At 36.6% G+C, this 20,985-nt stretch overlaps 2 protein-coding genes across 2 annotated transcripts; both read left to right on the top strand.

The window, feature by feature from the left end:
- LOC109950818 lies at window positions 780-15,590 on the top strand. The gene is made up of 3 exons (XM_020570952.1): window positions 780-1,265; window positions 15,138-15,246; window positions 15,400-15,590. The coding sequence occupies exons 1-3, from the start codon at window positions 780-782 to the stop codon at window positions 15,588-15,590; spliced, it is 786 nt and encodes a 261-aa protein (XP_020426541.1).
- LOC109950817 lies at window positions 15,593-18,248 on the top strand. The gene is made up of 5 exons (XM_020570951.1): window positions 15,593-15,852; window positions 15,896-16,292; window positions 16,980-17,175; window positions 17,377-17,757; window positions 18,004-18,248. Exons 1-5 carry the CDS (start codon window positions 15,593-15,595, stop codon window positions 18,246-18,248), a joined length of 1,479 nt encoding a protein of 492 aa, XP_020426540.1.

Raw genomic sequence — 20,985 nt, 5'->3', positions numbered from 1 at the left:
TTGCATAGTTCAAGAGATTGGATTTCACTCAAAACCCACCAAATGACTCCTCGTACAATATTATGATGTTCCCCAAGTTTTGGACTCAATTCGATATGGATTGGTCCATAAAATTGGACAATTCAGTTAGTTCGAAGTTCGTGATGAAATGCAGTGGTTAGTGTATTGAATAGTTCAAGAGATTGGATTTCAGTCAAAACCCACTGACTCCTCCCATCATATTGTGATGATCCCCAAGTTTCAGACTCAATCCGATATCAGTTGGTCCATGAAATTGGACAATTCAGGTTCATACAAAGTTCGTTATGAAATGGAGTGGTTGGTGTATTGCATAGTTCTAGAGATTGGATTTTTCTCAAAACCCACCAAATGACTCCTCCCATCATATTATGATGTTCCCCAATTTTTGGACGCAATCCGATATCGATTGGTCCATGAAATCTGTGGTCTCTGAGGTAAGTACTAATAATGAGATTGCTGCAAAACTTGATGTTATGTGTTCTTTGCTTCAACAAGCAATGACTGGCCGTCTAGGAAATAAAGTGGAAGTTTAAAACCAATCTTTTGCAGAGCAAATGCCCTTCAAGCAAGGAATCCTAATAATGATCCTTACTCAAACACATACAATCCGGGGTGGAAAAATCATCCTAATTTTAGGTGGAGCAATAATTCAAAATGTGCAACAATCTCAAGGAACCCCCCCCCCCCCAGGATTCCAAACACAACAAAGGCAATTCTTGCAAGCTCCCCAACAAGTGCAAAAGCAAAGGGGTGATCAAATGGAAGAATTGCAAGACATGCTCAAGAAGTTCATGGGGCAACAGATGCAAACCAATCAGAATCTTCAAAACGCAGTGAACAAACTAGAAGTGCAAGTTGGGCAGATTGCATCTTCCATGAGCAATAGAGCATCCGGAACTTTCCCAAGCCAAACGGAGGTGAATCCAAGGCATCAAGAGCATGCTAAAGCAGTACACATCTTGAGAAGTGGTAAACAAGTTGATAATAAGGTTGGAGATGCCAATGAAGAGCAAGCAGATGGAGAAAATATAGAGATCATTCAGCCACCACATGGGCGGCCCACAGCTTCGAGCAAACAGTCCCTCAATCCTTCTAGAAAGATCACAAGCCCTAATATATCATCTAATGCTAATCAAGTTCCAATTTCAACTAATGATTTTAGGCCTATTGCACCTTTTCCTAACAGGTTATCAAAGTCAAAGAAAGATCAAGGCTTGGATGAGATAATGGAAACATTCAAGAAGGTGCAAATCAACAATCCATTCACTACTACAAAAAGTGAAAAAGACGACCAGAAAACAACGACGGTCTAAGTGAAAACCGTCGTGGTTTTTAAAAAGACGACGGTTCTAAAAACACCGTCGTGTAATACAACCTTAGACAACTAAAAAATGGAGATTCAAATGGCTGTTCAAAAACAACGACGTACCTAATTAAACAACCAACGTCTATTTGAAACAGATTTCCGCAGTGTAAAATCAATGCCAACAAAGAACGGCAGAAGTTATGAATCGACCGACGTAGAAAGTAAAGACGACAATTTCAATAAAAACCGCCGTTTTTACTCATAAAATAACACGACGAGGTTTTCGTATAAGACGCCGTACAATTACAAACAAATCCACGGCTTTAAAATACAAAATATCGCTGTATTAAATTAATGTACAACGACGGAAAATATAAATATATCGACGTCATTCTCGTATAGTTCTACGACGTTATCTTTAAATCGTACTATAAAATTTAACGTCGTATTTATTCATTTTATACGTCGTACCTTTAATTTAAACCGTCGTCTTAATAAGAATTTTTGTTAACAATTTTTTTCTTTGATTTTCTTATCCTACGTCGGTAGATCTACTTAATGACCAGAATTGAAATAACCACGACGGTTTATATAGAAAACCGCCGACATAATCAGATTTGTCTGAGATCCCAAGGGTTACGAAATCTTACCAGATGGAACTCTGTTCCACATCATAATCTTAACAGATGACACAGATTTGCAATCAGAGAGACAATTTTTTGGAAGTTGATGATGTGTGTGCGTTTGTGTATCTACAAATATTATACCTAACGTCGTTGCAAATTTGCAATCAGAGAGACAATTTTCAACGACGGTTATATTACACCTAACGACGTTTAAAAAACAAATCAACGTCGCTCAACAAATATATTACGTCGTCTTAGTCATACTTAAGACGACGAAAAACGACGACAGTAATACAAAAACAGTCGTTGTTTTTATATTCTTATTTTATTTAAATCTGTCATCCAAAAAAGAAACTTTACATATTCCAGAACATTAATTTCCTTCATTTTAAATTTCCTCCAGAAAAAAAAAACTCTATTTATAACGCACTATAATTGAAAAATAAACTGAAAGGTCACGGGAAAAAAATTCTATTCATAATTTAAAAATTCAAATCCACGTCGGTTATATTAAACCTAACGACGTTAAATGAAAAGATTCCACGTCGCAAAATAAATATTGCCTCGTGTTAGTTAAAAACGACGGCATAACAAAAATCCGTCGTTGTTTCAAACTGAATTAATTTAAAATTTCTTCGGGAAAGCAAAATCTATTTATAATTTCCTCAGGTTAGTAATATTGCGTCGTGTTAGTTTACAAATTCTAGAACATTAATTTTCCTCATTTTAAATTTCCTCGGGAAAGAAAAATCTATTTATCACGCTTTGTAATTGAAAACTAAAACTGAAAGAATTCGGGAAAAAAAACTCTATTTATAATTTAAAAATAAAATCCACGTCGGTTGTAGTACACTTAACGACGTTTAACAAAATAATCTACGTCAGTAATTATAAATCTACCGCCATCTTACCTTAATATAGACGACGAGAAAAGACGACGGTAGAACAGAAAACTGCCGTTGTTTCAGTTTCTTTAACAGTTTGGTCCTTTATCTTTCTGCAGGACTTGTATAGTTCAAAGCATTGACAATGTCTTCATCATATCTCCCAGCAACTACTGATTCGATTGCTCATGCTTTAGAGGCCATCTGAAGCCATTTCTATTCTTTATCGCATTCTTGAAGCCCATCTTCTTCTTCTGAAGCTCTACGGATAAAAGAAGAGGCTATCACAAATCTGACGGATCTTCTTAGCCAAGAAAATCAAGCAGAGGATCAGGCACATCTGATCTTCAGATTTCCCTGAGAAGCGAACTTTCCTTCGACAGCAAGTGGAGGCCAGGCTTGCATCTCTTTTGATGGAAAGCAAGGAGTATTCAGAAGCACTAAGTGTCCTATCAGGCTTGATCAAGGAAGTGAGAAGGCTAGTTGACAAGCTTCTTCTTGTGGACATATATTTGATGCGAGTAAGCTCAATTTCTCTTTGAGAAAGACATCCAAATTATTGTCTTTGAGACGTGAGAGACAGTGTCTCTGAGAGAGGAAGAACTTGGAACCCCAAATGTAAACCGAAAATGCATGAAAGCGACAAATTTATAGAATAAATTTTTAAAACCAACGGCGGTCCTTACAAATAAACCGCCGTTTAAATTGTAAAATCAACGTCGGTAGGACCGACGTATATTACAGAAATCCACGTTGGTACATTAATAAAAACGACGTGTTAAATAATCTACCATGACGCGAGTTATTACTTATGTACTTTAATTTTTGAGTTTACTACGACGGTACCTAAAACACTACTGTCGTATTTATTTACCACGTCCGAAGTTAAATGTACCGTCGTATTTTGTAATTTATACGTCGTAGTTATATGTAACCGCCGTATTATTTTTTTGAAATGGTTTTATATGTAAGCAACTTTTCGTCTACCTGACTTACACATGCGCTGTTTCCAAACCCGATTAAAAATTTCAATCTCCCAGAGAAAACTTTTAGACTTTTTTCCTTGTCAGAGCACTGTCAGCGTATCTCATCGTCTTCCTCTCGTCTTCTTCGTCGTCTCTGAACTTAAACATCGTCTTCCTCTTGCTTTCATTGCACGCAAAAGGTAAGCTTTCATTTTCACTATTTTGGTTGCTGTTTTGCATGCTCATACGTTTTTTGTTTGAAAAATCTTTTTACCTTTTTTCTGGCCAAAATCATTTTACTTCTTTCCAAGTTCGATAAAATATACAGACAAAGAGGGAAAGTTTCCAACTTTGAAGACAACTACCTCAACTAAATAAGACGACGGTAGCTTCTTATTTACGTGGTTAAATATGTAGACCACGACGGTTCGTCAGTCGTTCTAGCGTCGTCTGAAAATTGACAAAGTTGTTTTTAAAATTATAATCTTTTTTTTTATTTGCTTGTTTAATTGCAGGTTTGATTTCTCTTAACAATGGTTTTTGTTTTTCCCTAATTTGATAAAATATAAAGAAAAAGAAAGTAGTGTTGGTATCTAATATAAACGACAGTATCTTATTGTTTTACGTCGTGTGAATGTTAATACCACGACGTCATATTAAAATACCGTCGTCTATATAAGATTCCAAAACTTTCTTTCTTGGCCTTGTATTTTATCAAATTAGAAAACAAAAACCATGGTTCAGAAAAATCAAATCTGCAATCAAACATTCACAGAGAAAGAAAGAAGGGTTTTGGATCCTTATATAGACGACGGTATATTACTATTGACGTCGTGTGAACATCAATACCACGACGTTATATAAATATTTCGTCGTTTATAGTTAATTATCACGTCGTTCGGTAAATATCGACGTAATAAGTTATTATTACGTCTTATTTTATATTATTTCGTCGTTGTTTAATTACCTTGGTTTTAAACATTTATTACGTCTGAGATTATTTCATTGCGTCGTTTAAAATCATATCATACGTCGTATTTTATTAATAACCGTCGTTTGTGTTCTTAATCTTTTCCTGAAATATTTTCACTTGCAGTTTTGTCTGTAAAAATGGTTTCTCACGAAGACCAAAGTAAGGACTCTGGCTCCAAAAAAAATGGAGGTAAGGAGCTTGGAATGGTAACTCCTGAAGAGAACTCTTCGAAGAAGATGAAGTTTGCTTCATCATCTGCTGAGACAGAACCAACCAGCACGACAACAATCTCTGATGATTCAAAGTCTGGTCGAGGTATGAGCACAATGCCTCGTGTTGTGAAGAGAAAACTTCAGAAACTCAGGCCAATTGTTGAGTACAATAAAAGGGGGAAAGGAATTGGCCAAGCACATAGTGAGATGCAGTCCTACATTGGTGTGTTGGCACGCTCCAGAGTTCCACTTGTGGACATGAAATGGGCTCAAATCCCCAAGGATATAAAGGAGCAGATTTGGGAAGCAGTTGACATTGCTTTTGTGGTAGGTCAAGGGGGCAAGAACTCTGTGTTAGCTTCTGCTGCCAAGAAATGGAAGGATTTCAAGTCTACACTAACAAGGCATTATATCCTTCCATACACCAATGACAGGGAGAGATTAAGGCAACCCCCTGAAACATATAAATTCATAGAGAAAGCACAATGGGATGCCTTTGTAGCTTCAAGGTTATCCAAAGATTTTGAGTCTGTGCATTCTCAACATGCACAGATTAGGGAGAAACTTGAGTACAATCATCGATTGTCTCGAAAAGGATATGCTGGTTTGGAGGATCAATTGGAGGAAACCATGCCTGGGGTAGAAATTGATCGATCTACCTTATGGAAGAGAGCTAGACAGGACAAACATGGTAACATCCCGGATCCAAAGGTGGCAGAGAAAGCAAAATTAACTGTAAGCCTACTCACTCTGTTTTAAATTTTTATTAAACTGTGAATAATTCTTATTACGTCTTATGTTATATTTTGCGTCGTGTGAATGATATTACCATGTCAAAATTTTTTAAAAAACGTCGTTAAAGGTCTAAATCAGGAATCACTACTCTGTTTTCTGTAATTATAGCATAAGATGTCGGTGGTTCATTTTCGCGTCGTTTGTATTAAATTACTACGTCGAAATATTTTAAACAAGGTCGTTAAAGGTGTGAATATTGAATCATCCCTCTGTTATCTGTAAATAAAGCATAAGACGTCGGTGGTTTATTCATTTCGTCGTTTTAAAAAACTAACCACGTCGGTATAACTACCGTCGTGATAAATTATAATAACGTCGATTTATATGTTACTGCGTCGTCTGAAATTATATAATACGTCGTTTGTATATAAATAACCGTCGTATGTTTTTTGTTCTTACTTTTTTATATATCTTTGTTTTAGGATGAATTGCAAAAACAAGTCTCGGAAGGCAAAGTCACTGTATCTGGCAGCAATGATGTGCTGACCATGGCTTTGGGCCCCGAGCATCCAAGCAGAGTGAGAGGGGTAGGTGCTGGGATTTTCCCAAGGCAATATTTCAATTTACCCAAACCACAGAGGATGAGCTTTGACGACCGTTTAAAGGACAGTTTAAGAGTTCTCCTTCAAGAAGAGAATAAAAAGATGGAAGCTAAGGCAAGGGAAGAGGCTTTAAGGATGGAGGCTAGAACCAAACAATTGGTAGAGGCTGAGAGGGAGCATTTCCTGAGTCAGCTTTCCCAATTAATTCCCAATTTTGATCCAAGCATGCTTAAACCAAGAATTAGCCAAAGTCCCAAAAATCCAATGTCTGACAAAGCAAGCTGCTCTGGAGGTGATGTGAGATCCCTACATTTTGAGGATGATACTGCCAAAAATGGGAAACATCAGGAAGAAAAGGTAACATATCTGAACTTTGAATTCTCTGTTTTTTTAAAAACTATTAGACGTCGTTATTATTAATAAACCGTCGTTTGAAATACATACCACGACGATTTTAAAAATAAACCGTCGTTTGTATTTCAACACCACGTCGTATTTAGTTTACTTGTTTTACACGCCATTAAACGTCGTTATTTTTAAAACTTTGTGGTTTTTAGACGACGGGGTTAGTCATTCCCGACGTAATAGATGAAGAGAAGAAAGAAGAAAAACAAAATGAAAAGGAGAAAGAAGATGAAGAAAAGCATGACGACCAGGTATGTTCACATAACTTTGCCTTTTTTATTTGTTTTTCAAAATTTCAGACGTCGATATTTTTCTTTAAACCATCGTTTGTTTACAACTTAGACGGCGGAATTTTTTTCTAAGACGTAATCAATTATTCACCACGACGGTTTTTTCACCGTCGTTTAAATTCTTTTCAGACGACGTTTTATTCCTTAAACCGTCGTTTTTATTGAATTACCACGTCATTTTTTTTATTTCTTTAAACAGGTTTTTGAAGTTGTTGATTATTCAAATATGGAGGCGCCATCTTCTTTAAAATTCCTTTGTCGTTATGTGAAAACGACACTCGTGCCTCAGGATAAGACCCTGAACTTTACAATTGATAAGGAGGTGTTTGGTCTAGAACGCGATACCTTCCTCCTGCCTGAAGATATTACACAATTTGCAGGCATGGAAGAAATAGGAGCTACGGTCATTGCTGTATATATGAGGTTTGTCATTCTAAAATAACCACGTCGTTAGTATGTACCTTCGTTATTGCGTCGTCTTAACTAACTAACCACGTCGTTAGTATGTACCGTCATGATAAATATATTATAACGTCATTGTCTATTTCAGTACGTCGTGTGAAATTTTATAATACGTCGTTTTGTTATACATAACCGTCGTGTGTTTTTTTGTGCTGACTTGTTTATATTATTTTATATATTTAGGTACTTACACGATGTTTTAAAACAAGCAAATATGTGCAGCATGGTAGGCTTTATCGACCCTGCTACAGTTAGTGCCAACTCTGGCACAATAGCTGACAGATCACGACTGGTAGCAGCTCGACTTCAGAGGACTGACGGTGAACAGATTTTCATGATGCCTTACAATTCAGGGTTAGTCTCCTTAACAGAATTTTGTTTTTATGATTTTCAATAAATGACAGCGTATAAACTAACCACGTCGGTGTTTTATTTTATTGAGTCGTTTGAAACTACTAACCACGTCGGTAGTTATTTATCGTCGTGATAAATATATAATGTCGTCGATTGCTACTTTATTTCGTCGTGTGAAATATTATAATACGTCGTTTTTGTAAATAACCGTCGTTTTTATATTAATTTTGTGCAGCCGTCATTGGATCTTGCTGATTGTGAGAGCAAAGAGGGAAACCGTCTATTTTCTGGATCCTCTGCCCGGAAATCGTGTGGTCGATAAAGAGGCCAAAAACATCGTGAACAGTGCTATAAAAATTTATAATTCTCACATAGCCAGATCAGGCCGTAAGGCAGTAATTTGGAAAACTCTGTCAAGCACACCAAAGCAACCCAGCAGTGTCGAATGCGGGTATTATGTGATGCGCTTCATGAGGGACATCATCATGGATCCTTCTTTGGCGTTTGAGAAGAAGGTAAGAAGAAATTACCTTCATACATTTTACGTCGTTTTTTGTATTATCAACGACGGTCATGTAAAATTACCGTCGTTGAATAGATATACTACGTCGGTTATGAAAAATATCGTCGTCTGTGATTGAATTTCTTTTTATTTATAAACCCTAATAGTCATTGTTTATGCAGTATGCCAAGGGAAAACAGGAAGCGCCATACCCCCAAGAAGCAATTGATGAAGTCCGGAATGAATGGGCAGAGTTTGTTTGCCTTCACCTGGAATAGGGGAATTATTGAACACTTGATATTTATGTATAATGTACAAATTTTGTCTATAATATATAATGTAAAAATTTGTTGAGGTTTTCTTAAATTAAAAAAAAACAAACATGCAAATTGCGTAACCGACGTGTAATACATTTCCAACGACCTAATAAAGTCAAAAACCGTCGTTTTTTGTTGTTTCGTTTTAAACAAATCCGACGTAAAAGGATATTTAGACGACGTTCTTTGAACAATTGAGTCGTTTATGGTTTACAACGTCTTCAATTTCTTAAGGGTTCAGGGCAGGGTAGTACTTTGTAACGACAGCGGTTAAGTCGTGGAATATATATTTTACGTCGGATAGTTAAATATCCGCCATAGTTTCTCATTTAAACGACGTCATTTTAACAACTTAGTCGTCTATTACAATTTACAACGTCTACAATTTATTAACACCGACGTGGTTTGTTGTTGTGATAAGAATATTTTATTATTTTTATATCAAAATATTCAAAATAAATTTAAAATAAATCAGAAAAATGCAAAGTCAACTCCTATGAAGTCATTGATATATTTTCTTCCCCCTAAACCTTGAAAAAATTCATTTTGAATAACAAAAATTTAAAATGACCATCCAAAACAAAATTGTTTTGATGAGTCATAAAATCACTTCTAGTTTTATGGTTTAGGGTTTAGAGTCTAGGGTTTAGAGATTAGGGTTGTTATTTATTGGGGTTTATTTTTAAAGTATAATTTTTGGGTAGTCTAGGGTATATATTAGGCTGTAAAACCATAAACCCTTTTATAAACTTAATTTTTAAAATTATATAATTTAGTTTTAAGGGTTTAGGGTATTAATTTTTAACGACGGTAGTTGAGTCGTGGAATACATATGTTACGTCGTGCAGTAAAATAACCGACATGGTTTATACTTTAAACGACGTCATTTTAATATGTAAGTCGTCTATTATAATTTACAACGTTTTCAATTTCTTAACCAGAAAAATGAAGCGTCAAAATAAACGGCGTTACGTTCAGTGTTTCCGTCGTGGAATATTACATTTACGTCGGTTCTTGTAGAACTTTCGCCATGGTTTTTCTTTCGACGTTTTAAAGAGCGCACTCTCTAAAAATTTTCGCGCGCCCTAAATTTTTTAGATTTGGCTCTTATTCTTATACTTCTAACCCTGAACCCTAAAATTTTCAGATTTCGCGCAACATAACATTTCGCTCTCTCACTTCTGCTCTAATTAAAAGTTGCACTCTCCAGGCTCCATCGAATCTGTGAGCTCGTCCAACTTGTAAGTACAAACCCTATCTTCCCCTTGTAAATTCATTGAATGATATTAGGTTGTTTTGTTAAAGGGTTTTAGGTATATGCTTTGCGATCTGTTAATAATGTGCTTATAGGTATGGGTTCATGGATTTTCTGTTTAATGGGTTCATGGATTACATTATCTGTTATGTTGAATTGGGAATGGATTTAATTTTGTCGGATCTTTTAATCACCCTATGTTATGTTGAATTGGGAATGGATTTATTGTTTTCATGCTTGGTTTCATGTATATGTTAGTTTCTTGCTTGGTTTCATATATATGTTGTGTTCTTAATGGGTTTTGGGTTTTTGAAAATAAACTGAGACACGACGCCTTTTTAGGCATACGACGACGATTACACGACGGTTTATGAAAAAACCATCGTTGTATTACTTATACACGACGGTTTTTTCATAAACCGTCGTTGTATTACTTATATTAGACGACGTCTGTTGAAAATCCGTCGTCTATATATGCCAAATACGTCTGTTTTTGTTTAAAACCCGTCGTCTCTGTTGTGTATTACTTGCTATTAGATCTTTGTATAATCTGCTATAGTGATGGTTATTGCCTGTATTTTCACTTTATTATAGATAATAGGTTACAGTGTCGGAGATGGATAAGTCATGGATGCACTCGGATAGAAGATCGAAGGCATATGAGTTTGGGGTGGAAGCATTTTTGAACTTTGCTGTAGAAAATCTTCTAACTACAACACATATCCGTTGTCCATGTGTTAAATGTGTTAATTTGAAGTTGTTTGGGGTTGGAATTATAAGGGATCACTTATACTTTAATGGAATTGACCAAAGCTATAAGAATTGGACATTTCACGGAGAACCTTGGGAAGCAACTACTAATGCTAGTAGAAATGTTGAAGAAGATGATGGCCATAGTAGGTACAATTTTGTGTCTGAAGAAATTGATATGGATGATAATGAATTTGGTGATTTTGGTTCCGATCCGTATGAGTTTGCCAATGTGATTGGGGATGGAGATCAACCAGTGTACCCTGGTTGTAGAAAGTACACGAAGTTATCAGCATTAGTGAAGTTGTAAAATTTGAAGGCAAAACATGGGATGAGTGATGTCTGTTTTACAGAATTATTGATACTTCAAGGCGATTTGCTTCCAGAAGGAAATACAATACCAACCTCTATGTATGAGGCTAAAAAGACTTTGTGTGCATTGGGGCTGAGTTATGAGAAAATGCACGCATGCCCCAATGATTGCATCTTGTATAGGAAGGAGTATGAGGATTCAACTAATTGTCCTACTTGTGGTATCTCAAGGTGGAAGGAAGGCAAAGATTCAATCTTGAAAGAGGGTGTGCCAGCGAAGGTGGTGTGGTATTTTCCTCCAATTCCAAGGTTTAAAAGGATGTTTCAATCACATGAGACAGCTAAGAGTTTGACTTGGCATGCTGCTAGAAAATCAATTGACGGTCAGATGTCTCATCCGGCGGATTCCCTGTTTTGGAAACTTCTTGATGATAAATGGCCTGAGTTTGGTAATGAGCCGAGAAACTTGAGATTGGCTCTTTCATCTGATGGATTCAATCCCCACAGTTCTCTAAGTAGCAGATATAGTTGTTGGCCAGTTATCTTAGTTACATATAATCTCCCTCCATGGCTGTGCATGAAACGAAAGTTCATGATGTTAACCTTATTGATTTCCGGTCCTAAACAACCCGGAAATGATATAGACGTCTACTTGGAGCCTTTGATTGATGATTTAAAATCTTTGTGGGATGGGATTAGAGGAGTGTATGATGCACATAATGGAGAATACTTTACACTCAGAGCTGCATTAATGTGGACAATTAATGATTTCCCCGCCTATGAAAACTTATCTGGTTGTGTTGTTAAAGGATATAAAGCTTGTCCAATATGCGGCGATGATACACCTAGTCACAGGTTGAAAAATGGCAACAAAATTTGTTACATTGGGCATAGAAAATGGTTACCAATCAATCATCCATATAGGAGGCAACGTGCAGCTTTTAATGGGAAACCTGAGTATGGCATACCTCCCGAGCCATTAACCGGAGAAGAAGTGCTGCATATGGTTGAAAATGGTGACAGAGTTTGTTGGAAGAAGAAATCAATATTCTTTGATCTCGAGTATTGGAAATACCTTCCTGTGAGGCATGCCCTAGATGTTATGCACATTGAGAAGAATGTTTGCGATAGTATCATTGGTACATTGCTGGAGATCCTTGGAAAAAATAAAGATGGGATTGCTGCTCGATTAGATTTATTGAACATGGGGGTCAAAATTGATTTGCAACCCGAGTATGGTGAAAGACGTACTCGTTTGCCTCCTGGGCCTTGGAATTTGTCAAGAGCAGAGAAGAGAGAGGTTTGCAATTCTTTCTATGGTATGAAGGTCCCTGAAGGTTATTCTTCAAATATTAAAAATCTCGTATCTTTACAAGATTCAAGACTTCTTGGCCTTAAATCACATGATTGTCATACCTTAATGCAACAATTGCTCCCTGTGGCAATTCGTTCTGTTTTGGAGAAGCCTGCAAGGTATGCAATAACTCGTTTGTGCTTCTTCTTCAATGCTATATGTGCAAAGACTGTTGAAGTTTCCAAGCTAGATAAGTTGGAAGAAGATGTAGTAGTTACTCTGTGTTTGCTTAAGAAGTACTTTCCCCCTTCATTCTTTGATATCATGGTTCATCTAGTAGTACATCTTGTCAGAGAAGTTCGTCTATGTGGGCCAGTATATTTTAGGTGGATGTATCCGTTTGAAAGATATATGAAAGTGTTGAAGGGGTATGTTCAGAATCGTACTCGTCCCGAAGGTTGCATTGCTGAGCGGTATATAGCTGAAGAAGCGGTAGAGTTTTGTACTCAGCATTTCTCTGATGTTAGTACAGTTGGAGTGCCTTCAAGCCAAAAGATAGGACTTTCAAAGCCATTATCAGGTTGCACAGTGAGCGTAGTTGATCAGGACCCGTTGAATCAAGCACATCTATATGTCTTGGAGAATACAGAGGAAGTCCTACCTTATATCGAGTACGTATGAGTTTTATTCTTTAAGTTTCCATTTTAAATTATTTCTTATGTTTATCTTCTATATTTGGGACCGTAATGCTTGAATTTTTCGTGTCATGTAGGCAACATATGATCCACATCAAGACTGCTTATCCAAAATTTAGAAAGAGAACAAAGTGGCTGCAGGATAAGCACAATAGCACTTTCATTCAATGGCTACGCTTCAAGGTATATGTTGTTGAATAACATATTTCTTTTTTAATTTTCTTCTTATTTCTATGTTAGATTGAATTAAGATATGATTAATTTGCAGGTTCAAAGTGAACTTGAGGAAGACAATCATGGCGTATCAGAAAATTTAAGGTGGCTAGCAGCTGGTCCAAACATGGCAGTGCCATTATATAGGAGCTATCTTATTAAAGGTATTAAATTCAATATCAAGGCACAATATGATGTGTGGACAACTCAAAATAGTGGAGTTTATTTACTTGCACATACCATGCAAGTTGCTAGTGCCAAGGATAAAAACCAAATTTTGTAATATAACACGACGTTCAATTTTGTAATTGGCAGTGTATGACATTAATTTTGTAATATATTGTAATGTGATTTCTTCACTGTTCTACGTTCAAATAAAACACGACGTGGTTCAAATAAAACACGACGTTATTGTGAACCAGTTATTCAGCATATTTACCGACGTCTTAAAGCAACGTAACAATGAAGAACCACGACGCTATTGTGAAGCAATTATTCAGGATATCACGTCGGGGAAGGATTAAGAACCGCCACGTAATTCAAAATAACACGACTCCAATCCCATAATACCGACGTCTAAAAAACGAGATATATAATCTGAATGTTAAAAAATACGACGTCATCATACATTTTCCACGTCGCAAGTTCTTTTATAAACGAAGAGGAACGAAATGAATTCCGACGGTAATTCATTATAACCGCCGTCTAATATCAATTAAATGACGTTATTTGTAATACGGCTCTCATCATAATCAACGCCGTCTATATGTTCTGTAATACGGCTCTCATTTATTTGGAACCGACGTTGTTTAGAAGTTCAACGTCGTCTATATTAATAAGTGCGTCGTGAGTAATGAATACATATAAATACAACGTCGACTATATAAATGCCACCGACGTTGTTTCGCATTTCAACGTCAACTATATAAATACATACATCGTAAATAATGACACTGACAACTATTTCCACGTCATCTTTTTTAGAAAAATCGAAGTGGAAAATTTATTTCACGACGGTTGTTTGTAAATAAGAGACGTAGTAGATTTCAATAACGTCGTCTTCTCATGTATTTAAAGACGTCATATTTTTTCTTGTCGTAAAAATTATATTTAACGGCGTAGTGTTTTAGTTGTCGTCGTTGTATGTCTATCTTGCGGCCTTGTTCTTTTAATATGTGTCATATTTTTCCCTTTTAACGACGGTGATTTGTTTGAGTTGGTCGTCTATTCTCATCCTCGACTATTTTTTAGAACTTTAGCAGACTAAACACGTCTGTTTTTATTTGTTTTCGACTTTGTTTTATTTAACAACGTCTAATATTTATCGTCGTTGTTTGTTTCTGAAAATAGGACGTATAAATTTTGTAATACGACTCTCATATATTTGTAACCGACGTTGTTTCGTTGTTCAACGTCTACTCTATAAATACATACGTCGTAAATAATGACACTGACAACTATTTCCACGTCATCTTTTATAGAAAAATCGAAGTGGAAAATTTATTTTACGACGGTTGTATTTATAAGGCGACGTAGTAGGTATCAATAACGTCGTCTTCTAATGTATTTAAAGACGTCATATTTTTTATTGTCGTGAAAATGATATTTAACGGCGTCTTGTTTTAATTTTCGTCGTTGTATGTCTATCTTGCGGCCTTGTTCTGTTAATATGTGTCATATTTTTCCTTTTTAACGACGGTTTTTTTAGAGAGTTGGTCATCTATTCTCATCCTCGACTGCTTTTTTAGATCTTTTTGCAGTACAAAGACGTCGTTTTGTATTTGTTGATGACGTTGTATATTTTAACAACGACGGTGATTTAGCGTCGTGATTTATGAGGGAAAAGATGACGGTGGATTCCACGACCATTGAAAAACCGAATACACGACGGTGATTTACCGTCGTCTTTTTTCTTTTTTGTAGTAGTGATTGCTCAGATTCCAAAGTATGCAAAATTTTTGAAGGATCTATGCACTAACAAAAGGAGATTCAAAGAGCATGAACAAGTTGCATTGAGTGAAGAGGTAAGTGCAGTGTTACAAAGAAAGCTACCTCCAAAGCTAAAGGATCTAGGTTTGTTTTCTATACCTTGCATAGTTGGTGATTTTAAGTTTCAAAAAGCTTTGCTTGATCTTGGTGCTTCTATAAATCTTATGCCATATCATGTTTATGAGAAACTTAACCTTGGTGAGTTGTAAGCCACATCTGTGAGCATTCAATTGGCAGATAGAACTATTAGGTACCCTAAAGGCATTCTAGAAGATGTTTCGATGAAAGTGGAAGAGCTAATTTTGCCAGCAGATTTCTTGGTGTTGGAAGTGGAAGAAGCACCAATTCATGACAATCAGTTACCACTCATTCTAGGTTGGCCATTCATGGCAACTGCTGGTGCTATTATTGATGTGAAGAAGGGTTGACCATGAATGTGTTTGATGAGACAATAGCATTCAAAGTGTTTGAAGCCTCCAAGTTTCCAAGTGATGAGCATGAAGTTTTTCATCTTGATGCAATTGATACTATGGTGAAAGAAGCACTGCCAATGAGTTATTTGGAGCCCATTGAAGCATGCATCACACAAAGCATAAGGAAAGAAGAAGTGGACAGCTTAGAGGCTGTGATCTCTCCTTTACTTCTTGAGCTTGTTTACAGCATGGATAGCTACATAGAAGATGGAAAGAGGTATGCAAACCAATTTGAATCATTACCCCCACCAACTAATAAGGTTTGAATCATTACCCCTACCTACTAATAAGGTTTTACCTTCTATTGTGCAAGCACCAGAGTTGGAATTGAAGCAATTGCCAAAACACCTTAAATATGCTTATATAGGTGAAAATGAGACTCTACCTGTTATCATTGCCTCACACCTCAAACCAAATGATGAAAAGAAGCTTTTGAGAGTTCTGAAAGAGCACAAAACTGCAATTGGGTGGAGCATTGCAGATATCAAGGGCATAAGTCCAACACTGTGCATGCACAAGATATTATTGGAAGACAATGCAATGCCTAAGAGGGATGCCCAAAGACGTCTCAATCCAAACATGAAGGAGGTGGTAAGGAAAGAGGTAATGAAGCTTTTAGATGTTGGTATTATTTACCCTATTTTTGATAATAAATGGGTGAGCCGAGTGCAAGTTGTCCCCAAGAAGTCAGGTATCACAGTGGTGAAGAATGAAGCAAACGAGCTTGTACCTACACTGATGACCACGGGCTGGAGAGTTTGCATTCATTATAGGAAACTCAATACAGCAACAAGCAAGGATCACTTCCCTCTTCCATTCATTGATCAGATGCTTGAGAGATTGGCTGGCCATAGCCACTATTGCTTCCTTGATGGATATTCAGGCTACAACCAAATCGCCATAGCCCTAGAGGATTAAGAGAAGACGACCTTCACATGTCCCTTTGGCACTTTCGCTTATAGGAGGATGCCTTTTGGTCTCTGTAATGCCCCAGCACTTTTCAAAGGTGCATGATGAGCATTTTCTCCGACATGGTAGAAAGGTTCATTGAGGTATTCATGGATGACTTCTCTGTCTTTGGTGATTCTTTTGATCAATGTTTGTATAACTTATCCAAGGTGTTGGCTAGATGTGAACAGACTAACCTTGTGCTTAATTCTTGGTCATGTCATCTCTAGTAAAGGAATCGAGGTAGATAAAGCTAAATTTGATTTGATTGCCTCTATGCCCTTACCTACTTCTATCAAAGAAGTACGTTCTTTCCTTGGCCATGCAGGTTTTTATAGGCGTTTTATTAAGGATTTTTCTAAGATTGCAAGGCCTTTGTGCAATCTCCTTGCCAATGACATGGATTTTGTGTTTGATCAAGACTGTGAGAATGCTTTCAATGCTTTGAAGAAGATGCTCATAACTGCCCCAATCATTATACCACCGGATTGGAGCTTGCCTTTTGAATTGATGTGTGACGCCTCAGATTATGTCGCTGGAGCTGTTTTGGGACAGCGAGTTGACAAGAAGCCACATGCCATCTACTATGCTAGTAGAACCCTCAACGATGCCCAACTCAACTATTCCACCACAGAGAAGGAGTTGTTAGCGGTCATATTTGCTTTAGAGAAGTTCAGATCATATTTGATTACTAACAAGGTTATTGTTTACACTGATCATGCAGCATTGAAATACTTGTTAGCCAAGAAGGATGCTAAGCCAAGACTCATTAGATGGATTCTCTTGTTGCAAGAGTTTGACTTGAAGATAAAAGATAAGAAAGGAAGTGAGAATGTCGTGGCTGATCACTTGAGTAGATTGATGCATGTATCTAATGAAGAGGAGGATTCATTGCCATTGCGTGAAAGCTTCCCTGATGAGCAACTCTTCTCCATTTGTGCTTTGAATTCTCTCAATCCATTGCCTTGGTTTGCTGATATTGTTAACTATTTGTGCACTAATGAACTCCCTATAGGGTTATCTACGTTCCAACGTGACAAGCTTAGGAAGCAAGCAAGATACTACTTTTGGGATGATCCATATTTATTCAAGCATTGCCTAGACCAAGTAATTCGAAGGTGTGTGCCTGAAGGTGATTTTAAGAGCATTCTAGAGTTTTGTCACTCCCATGCATGCGGAGGCCATTTTGGAGCAAAGAAGACTGCCAACAAAGTGCTACAATCAGGTTTCTTTTGGCCAACCCTTTTTAAGGATGCTTATGCTTTTTGTGCTTCATGTGATAGATGCCAACGGTTGGGTAATTTACATGCTAGAAATCAGATGCCGCTCACTAATATCTTAATCATTGATATATTTGATGTTTGGGGAATTGATTTCGTGGGCCCTTTTCCTACCTCTTATGGATTTGAATATATATTAGTTGCTGTCGATTATGTTTCCAAATGGGTGGAAGCTATTGCCACTAGAACTAATGATGCTAAGGTTGTGATCAGTTTTCTCAAAGGAAATATTTTTACAAGGTTTGGCACACCTAGAGCAATTATTAGTGATGGTGGCTCCCACTTTGTTAACCAAGCTTTTGCAGCACTCTTGAAGAAATATGGAATCACGCATAAGGTGGCAACACCCTATCATCCTCAAACTACTGGGCAATACGGAGATTAAGCACATACTTGAGAAGACAGTGAACACCACAAGGAAGGCTTGGCCCATTTGTTTCACTACTACAAAAAAGCAAAAAGACGACGGTAAATCACCGTCGTGTATTCGGTTTTTCAATGGTCGTGGAATCCACCGTCATCTTTTCCCTCATAAACCACGACGCTAAATCACCGTCGTTGTTACAATATACAACGTCATCAACAAATACAAAACGACGTCTTTGAACTGCAAAAGATCTAAAAAAGCAGTCGAGGATGAGAATAGACGACCAACTCTCTAAAAAAACCGTCGTTAAAAAGGAAAAATATGACACATATTAACAGAACAAGGCCGCAAGATAGAATACAACGACGAAAATTAAAATAAAACGCCGTTAAATATCATTTTCACGACAATAAAAAATATGACGTCTTTAAATACATTAGAAGACGACGTTATTTATACCTACTACGTCGCCTATATAAAAAGAGCCGTCGTAAAATAAATTTTCCACTTCGATTTTTCTATAAAAGATGACGTGGAAATAGTTGTCAGTGTCATTATTTACGACGTATGTATTTATATAGTTGACGTTGAATGCGAAACAACGTCGGTGGCATTTATATTGTCGACGTTGTATTTATATGTATTCATTACTCACGACGCACTTATTAATATAGACGACGTTGAACTTCTAAACAACGTCGGTTCCAAATAAATGAGAGCCGTATTACAGAACATATAGATGGCGTTGATTATCACCACTACAAAAAGTGAAAAAGACGACCAGAAAACAACGACGGTCTAGGTGAAAACCGTCGTGGTTTTTAAAAAGACGACGGTTCTAAAAACACCGTCGTGTAATACCACCTTAGACAACTAAAAATGGAGATTCAAATGGCTGTTCAAAAACAACGACGTACCTAATTAAACAACCGACGTCTATTTGAAACAGATTTCGGCAGTGTAAAATCAAAACCAACAAAGAACGGCAGAAGTTATGAATCGACCGACGTAGAAAGTAAAGACGACGATTTCAATAAAAGCCGCCGTTTTTACTCATAAAATAACACGATGAGGTTTTCGTATAAGACGCCGTATAATTACAAACAAATCCAAGGCTTTAAAATACAAAATATCGCCGTATTAAATTAATGTACAACGACGAAAAATATAAATATATCGACGTCATTCTCGTATAGTTCTACGACGTTATCTTTAAATCGTACTATAAAATTCAACGTCGTATTTATTCATTTTATACGTCGTCTTAATAAGAATTTTTGTTAACAATTTTTTTCTTTGATTTTCTTATCCTACGTCGGTAGATCTACTTAATGACAAGAATTGAAATAACCACGACGGTTTATATAGAAAACCGCCGACATAATCAGATTTTTCTGAGATCCCAAGGGTTACGAAATCTTACCAGATGGAACTCTGTTCCACATCATAATCTTAACAGATGACACAGATTTGCAATCAGAGAGACAATTTTTTGGAAGTTGATGATGTGTGTGCGTTTGTGTATCTACAAATATTATACCTAACGTCGTTGCAAATTTGCAATCAGAGAGACAATTTTCAACAACGGTTATATTATACCTAACGACGTTTAAAAAACAAATCAACGTCGCTAAACAAATATATTACGTCGTCTTAGTCTTACTTAAGACGACGAAAAACGACGACAGTAATACAAAAACAGTCGTTGTTTTTATATTCTTATTTTATTTAAATCTGTCATCCAAAAAAGAAACTTTACATATTCCAGAACATTAATTTCCTTCATTTTAAATTTTCTCCGGAAAAAAAACTCTATTTATAACGCACTGTAATTGAAAAATAAACTGAAAGGTCACGGGAAAAAAAATTCTATTCATAATTTAAAAATTCAAATCCACGTCGGTTATATTAAAACTAACGACGTTAAATGAAAATATTCCACGTCGCAAAACAAATATTGCGTCGTTTTAGTTAAAAACGACGTCATAACAAAAACCCGTCGTTGTTTCAAACTGAATTAATTTAAAATTTCTTCGGGAAAGCAAAATCTATTTATAATTTCCTCGGGTTAGTAATATTGCGTCGTGTTAGTTTACAAATTCTAGAACATTAATTTCCCTCATTTGAAATTTCCTCGGGAAAGAAAAATCTATTTATCACGCTTTGTAATTGAAAACTAAAACTGAAAGAATTCGGGAAAAAAACACTCTATTTATAATTTAAAAATAAAATCCACGTCGGTTGTAGTACACTTAACGACGTTTAACAAAATAATCTACGTCGGTAATTATAAATATACCGCCATCTTACCTTTATATAGACGACGAGAAAAGACGACGGTAGAACAGAAAACCGCCGTTGTTTCAGTTTCTTTAACAGTTTGGTCCTTTATCTTTCTGCAGGACTTGTATAGTTCAAAGCATTGACAATGTCTTCATCATATCTCCCAGCAACTACTGATTCGATTGCTCATGCTTTAGAGGCCATCTGAAGCCATTTCTATTCTCTATCGCATTCTTGAAACCCATCTTCTTCTTCTGAAGCTCTACGTAAAGGAAGAGGCTATCACAAATCTGACGGATCTTCTTAGTCAAAAAAATCAAGCAGAGGATCAGGCACATCTGATCTTCAGATTTCCCTGAGAAGCGAACTTTCCTTCGACAGCGAGTGGAGGCCAGGCTTGCATCTCTTTTGATGGAAAGCAAGGAGTATTCAGAAGCACTAAGTGTCCTATCAGGCTTAATCAAGGAAGTGA

The sequence above is a fragment of the Prunus persica genome, chromosome G8, assembly GCF_000346465.2.
Source record: "Prunus persica cultivar Lovell chromosome G8, Prunus_persica_NCBIv2, whole genome shotgun sequence".
Taxonomy (NCBI): domain Eukaryota; kingdom Viridiplantae; phylum Streptophyta; class Magnoliopsida; order Rosales; family Rosaceae; genus Prunus; species Prunus persica.
This window is presented reverse-complemented; position numbering and strand designations above follow the sequence as displayed.